The 6,132-nt window shown below is 40.9% G+C and overlaps 1 protein-coding gene across 1 annotated transcript; it reads right to left on the bottom strand.

Annotated features, from left to right (window-relative positions):
- Positions 1 to 618: 618 nt before the first annotated feature.
- On the bottom strand, positions 619 to 5,923 carry LOC149160258 (organic cation/carnitine transporter 1-like). Its single transcript, XM_089434555.1, has 4 exons — positions 5,723 to 5,923; positions 2,448 to 2,557; positions 1,908 to 2,305; positions 619 to 1,815 (listed from the first exon to the last, which is right to left on the bottom strand). The coding sequence occupies exons 1-4, from the start codon at positions 5,921 to 5,923 to the stop codon at positions 641 to 643; spliced, it is 1,884 nt and encodes a 627-aa protein (XP_089290681.1). The 3' UTR covers positions 619 to 640.
- Positions 5,924 to 6,132: the final 209 nt, after the last annotated feature.

The following is a 6,132-nucleotide window of genomic DNA, read 5'->3' on the forward strand; positions in this document are numbered from 1 at the left end:
ATTACCCTGTCTCTATGATTAAATTTAGTTGTTCTGATCAATTATAACTATTTTTCTAACCGTTTGGATAATCTCTATTTAACCTATGTCTAAATCTGATTCTTCATCTTATCCTAAAAATACATAAACTCGTATTTCAATAATATATCAATTTGGTGAGTCATAGCCTAAAGGATATCCCAGCTTTTCTCCCATGTTCCAGACAAATCGGCTGTGAAAATGAATTATAAATGCCATTCATAGCCCACTATCCCTGTGAAATAAATAATTTCATTTCACCAATTTAAAAACATCTCGTACCTTCTCGATAATTGCACTAATTATGTTTAGAAATGAAATAATTTCTTTGTTGCTAATTTAAAAACATCTCGTACCTCCTGTAATTGCACTAGTTATATTTAGAGTATGATTATAGTTACACGAACATATTCATATACATTATTATTATTGGATGTCTAAATTTTTTAATTAATAAAATAAAATAATTTTAATTTTAAAATTATACCATCAATAATATATTTTTAAATATGTTCTTCAAGGGAAACCTCCCAAGGTTTAGACGCCTTCTGAAAAGTCTTACACTGATTATAGAATATCTGACAGAATATAGATATATTATCTAGGTGTGGAAAGCTACTTCTTAGGACATTAATGGAGGATTGGGCTCCTGTATCTGGCCTTTCATCATTTTGGCTTCTTCCACCTCCTGCTCTTCCAGCGTTTCATAAAGCGGACGATTTCTGGTCTCGGGGAGAAGCAGAACCAGGAGTCCACCCCACACAGCGAACCCTCCAAACGCCACAAATGAAACCCAAGATCGTCTTCTCCCCATCACAGAGATGGCAGGGGTGATGGCAGCACCTGCCATTATGGCCTGCCTCATCGTACCAACAGCTGCGCTCCTTACATTTGTAGCAAATAATTCCAAACAGAATATATACACTACATCAATTGACACACAAATTGCCCAAAACCCCATTGTTTCCGGTACCATCTGCATCCACCCAATATCCCACGCACACAACACCGCAGAAGCAACGCAACACAAAGTGCAGGTGATACAGGAAATCGATATAAGAATCCGTCGATCGACTCTCGGAAGCAGGATATTTCCAACGCATATGGCCGGGATTTCAATGAAAGCATTGAGTGCGGTGCTCATATACGGATTCACCTTCATATTCCTCACGTTAAGCGTCAGGCCGTAGTACACCAAGCCGACCATGATTCCAGCAGCCGATATGCCCACAATTCTCCTTCGCACCCACGGCACTTTTAACATATTCATAATCGCAGGGGCCGAATTTTTGGCTCCCTCTGTATAGGCCGAACTTATCCGAACGTTTTCGGGCAGACACTTACCGTTCCGGGCAGCCATCTTTTTAAGAATGTCCAGAGCTTCGGTTTCTCTTTTTCTGATGACCAGCCATCTGGGAGAGTCGTATACAAAAGGAAGAACGAGGCAGCAGTAGGCCATGGACAATGCAGAAATGGCGATGTAGGTCATTCGCCAGGATGATCTGGTAAGGTATGCAATGCCAGGAAGCGAGGCGAAGCCCGCTGCGAAGAAGACAACACCATAGAGCCCAACTTGTCCTCTCCAATTGCTCCCCACTGCTTCGGTTGACAGAACTAAGCTGCAGGTGCCAACGCCTGCTCGACCAAAGCCGCTGATTAGCCTGAGGGAGGAGTATATCCAGATGTTGGGAGATAGAGCCGTCAGAAATCCAGAGATTGAGAGTACGAAACACGACAGCATTAATGTTCTCTTTCGCCCAACAGATGCATCTGCGAGAGGTCCCAAAAACCCTGAACCTGCCGTGCATGGGATCCAATACAAAATGAGCTGATAATTAATTTATGCACGGGAAAATGAACTGTATAAGTGTTAAAAGAAGATAGTTTACCTAAAATAGAGCCAATGAAGAAGAGCGAGGCCGGAACTCCTGACTTGAACTTGTCATGGCAGATGAGACCCCATTCTGAAACCACAGATGATCCTCTCCCATCGACCCACTCCCAAAGACTCCCATCCATTTCACACAGTGACGACTTTGGTGTGCACCATTTCTGCCCACTCATCGATGCTGAGAGCTGCAGCGTCACATTGTCTGTGAAATCTGGCGTTTGAGAGGCCGTGCATCGCCATGAAGGTTGAGCATCAGTGAATATGGGAATAAAGGAGTGTATTGCGTCGAAAGCCCATGCCAGAGACACCATGAGGACATGAAGCAGCTGAGCAGGCCCGAAACCACCGACATGTTGGTCCAGAATCTGATCCACAGAGATTGACGTGGGGAATCTCCTGATCTTCGGTTTCGCTCACTTGCTGATCATGGCCACAATTTTCCTGTGTCAAGCATTGGTGACTATCGATGGATGACGAAGTGCGAGAGACTGAGAGCAGAGTTTGCTTCATGGTGTGTGAAGGCTCCATGGTGCCCTACTTGTAACTTGAAACCCGAGCGAATTTGGCTCCAAAACGGTAAACTTTTATGCGGACATCCATGGTGCCGTGAGTGTTAAGTAAAGACATTAGCTGGTTCGTCAGCGTGCACTTCATACAGAATTCAATTAAAAATATAATTGTCTAGTAATAAAAATCTCACCACACATATGGAATATTTTGAATATTTTATTGAATTATTTTGAATATTTTATTGAATGATTTTGAATACTTATTGAATTTAAAGATATTGGGATCAGTGAAGCAGTGTCACTGCATCGTAAGTTTGAATTTAAAATATGATAAAGAAATGTCCCAACATAGGGAAGGGGAAAAACAAAATAAGGAAACCATCATTGTACAAACATAACATATATATAAATTTAAAATATGATAAAGAAATGTCCCAACATATGGAAGGAAAAACAAAATAAGGAAACCATCATTGCACAAACATAACATATATATATATATATAAAAGTGAAGCCAAAGCCATAAGGGGAAGGGAAGGAAGCCAACATCATAGGAACATCCCTCCATCTCCAGTGCAATATGCATACCATCTTGTGGAGTAGAAATATCAAGCTTGGACATAGCATCATCAATGGAATTGTGTTCCGATGTGTTGTATGGAAACCTCTTGAAAAGTGCCCATGAGATGTCCGATGTTCTGGAGCCAACCTTGTAGATGTGGGTGTTCTATATATGATTTCCCCGGTACATGGTTTATGATGGATTGAGAGTCCCCGAATATCTTCAGATTTGGAAATTTCAAATAATTTGCGAACCATAGAAGCCCCCATAGAGCCATCACTTTTGCTTTCATGTTGGTTCCTCTGCCTCCTCCCTAATGTATCTTATATTGCTAGTTATTATCAAAGCATATCCAAACCTTGCATCCACAATTACCTCTATGTTCTGCGCCATCAAAGAAACCCATTGGGTAGGTTATAATCAGGCTAGTATTTCTGATAGGGTCTCGATTTGGGCGAGGATTGGAAATCAAGAGTGGACTCGTCCAAGATATAATGTTGTTGACAATGTGGTCTACATTGAGAGATTTCCCTTCAAATATAATAAAATTCCTAGATCTCCAGATTTCCCAAAAATTCACATGTGGGATGGCCCTCCATGGTTTTGTCTTTCTACTCCACAATAACAAGCAAGTTTTAGTCGACACATGATTAATATAAGGGAAAGAGAGTTTACTAGCGATCTCTCGACAAATCTAGCCAACCACCGGGCAACATATTAAGATATGTGAATTGCTTTCTTCTCTTTACTGCATAAAACATATATACCTGGACCCTGCATGTTCCGCTTCATCAGATTGTCCCAGGTGAGTGATTTGTTCTTCCATGCCAACCAGGGGTATAATTTTTTTTATTGGAATCTTAATCTTAAAAAATCTTGTGAACCAACATACCTCGTGTGTGTTATGTATGCATCTACTCATGAAATGGTAGGTGTCCGAGACAGAGATAGATCCTCGCTTCATTATCCCATCCCATCCCATCTGATCTCCAAACTTCGCCCTGCAAATACCTGAGTGTCACAACTCTACCCGAATTTTCTCCCAATTTCCAGCCACATCCCCCGGTAGCCCAATTTCCTCTGCCCTCTTCCATACTGGAATGGTGCTAGTCCATGAGATGATAGCCTGATCCAGGTAGAATTATCCTCTCATATTTAAGGTGTGAGCTTGTTTGAGAAAAATATTTCAATGGCCGTACCAAGAGTGCGGTCCTTGCCAATGATAATATCCCTCCCTGAGCCAAAAATCCAACATGTCCTTTTAAGCAGACAATATTTGACCTTGTTTAAGCTGATCGAGATAGTGGAACCAGTTGGTTTCCCCACAAGCCCCTCTCGCATCTAATGTGTGGCCTTGATCCCCATGAGATATTTGGATCAGATGAGATCTCCCCATAGGCATTTACCAAACAACCCCCACCATAATGTTTTTATAAGCAAGGCCCAACCAAATAATTTGATGTTCAACATACCCAATCCCCCGTGGCTCTTTGGCATGGTGAACATATATATTTTGGTAAGGTGGAATTTATGAGCATTTTCATGTACCAACCCAAATAAATTTAGCCATAATCTTGTTAATTTTTAAAATAATAGTAGCAGGGAGGCAGTATAAGTGTGCCCAATATACCGCAAGTTGTTGCAGGACCGATTGAGTGAGAGTAACCCTGCCTCCAAGTGTTAAACATATGTGTTCCCATCCATAAATCTTTTTATGAAATATGTCAACGATCCAAAGCCAGTCTTTAACTCTATAGTTTTTTGGTTTAATATTGAAGCCCAAGTATTTCAATCCAATGCCAATCGGTTTAGCATCCACACCAAAAATGTTTTTGATGTGCTCTATATCCTCCATACGTCCCTCCCCAAATAGAATCACTGATTTATGCTTATTCATTAGAAGTCTTGAAGCTCTCCCAAACCTGTAGAATATATAATGTAAGGTTTCCCATGCCATCCTCGATATCATACCAAAAATCAGAATGTCATCAACAAAGAAGCTATGTGAGATCCTTATGCCACTGCCCACTTTGAGAGCATTGAACTCGCCCTCCATACATGCATTTTTTATTTTATGGCTAAGGCCATCCATGGCCAAAATGAATAGAAGTGGGGAGAGCGAACAAACTTATTCAAGTCTCTCCCAACTCCAAAATACCTTGTGGGAAAACCATTGGTAATGATGACATATCTAACATTACTAACACAGGTCATTATCCATTCAGTGTTGCGTACCTGGAGGCCAATTTTGTGTAGTACAATACACAGGAATGCCCAATCAACACATTCATATGCCCTTTGTAGATCCACCTTCATAACAACAACATTCAACTTTTTAGTGTGAATGGTATGAAAACACTCCTGTGTTGTAGCAATTGCCTCATGAATATGTCGATCCTATAGGAATCCATATTGCTCCAGTGTAATATGAGTGGACATAGTGTTCTTGATTCTGAGGGAAATGATCTTGGATATAAGTTTGTATATCAGATTACATAATGCGATGGGTCGACAGTCGTTGAAAGTCCCCATATCAATCCTTTTTGGAATAAGAGCAATGTATGTAGAGTTGATTTCAGGAGTGATGCGACCCCCCAATCTGGACTCCTCAACCATCCTCAGCAAGTCTGCTCCCATTAAATCAAAGAAATGCAAAAATAGCTCAATTGTCTAGCCATCCAGGCTAGGGAATTTTTCCTTGGTGAATGATTTAAGGACATCATGTATCTCCTCCAAATTTACAGCCTTGTATAATTCTTCATTTTTGTCCTCATCAAACATGGTAGGATATGAGTCAATACCCCAGATCTGGTCTTCGGTGCACTCAACATCTCGCTTTTTGTAAGCATCTTCAAAGTATGTGGTCACCGCCTGTTGTATCTTTGGAAGGGCATGAACCCTATTGCCATTTGAATCCTTGATGTCCCAAATGGTATTAACCATTCTTCCGTGATTTGCATATCAATGAAAGAATTTGGTGTTTCTGTCCCCCTTTTGAATCCACAGTGCCCTACTCTTTAGCCTCCAAGTAACTCGCTGTACATGTAAAATATTTTTCTTCCTATTCTCTAGTTCCTTGATTTTGTGTAAGAGGTCCGCAGATGGGCATCCCAAATTCAGAGTCAGTCCCAATCTATCTAACTCCTCTTTGA

This window comes from Pinus tabuliformis, chromosome 5_2, assembly GCF_031772625.1.
Source record: "Pinus tabuliformis cultivar Carrire ecotype Pingquan chromosome 5_2, CPIR1, whole genome shotgun sequence".
NCBI lineage: Eukaryota > Viridiplantae > Streptophyta > Pinopsida > Pinales > Pinaceae > Pinus > Pinus tabuliformis.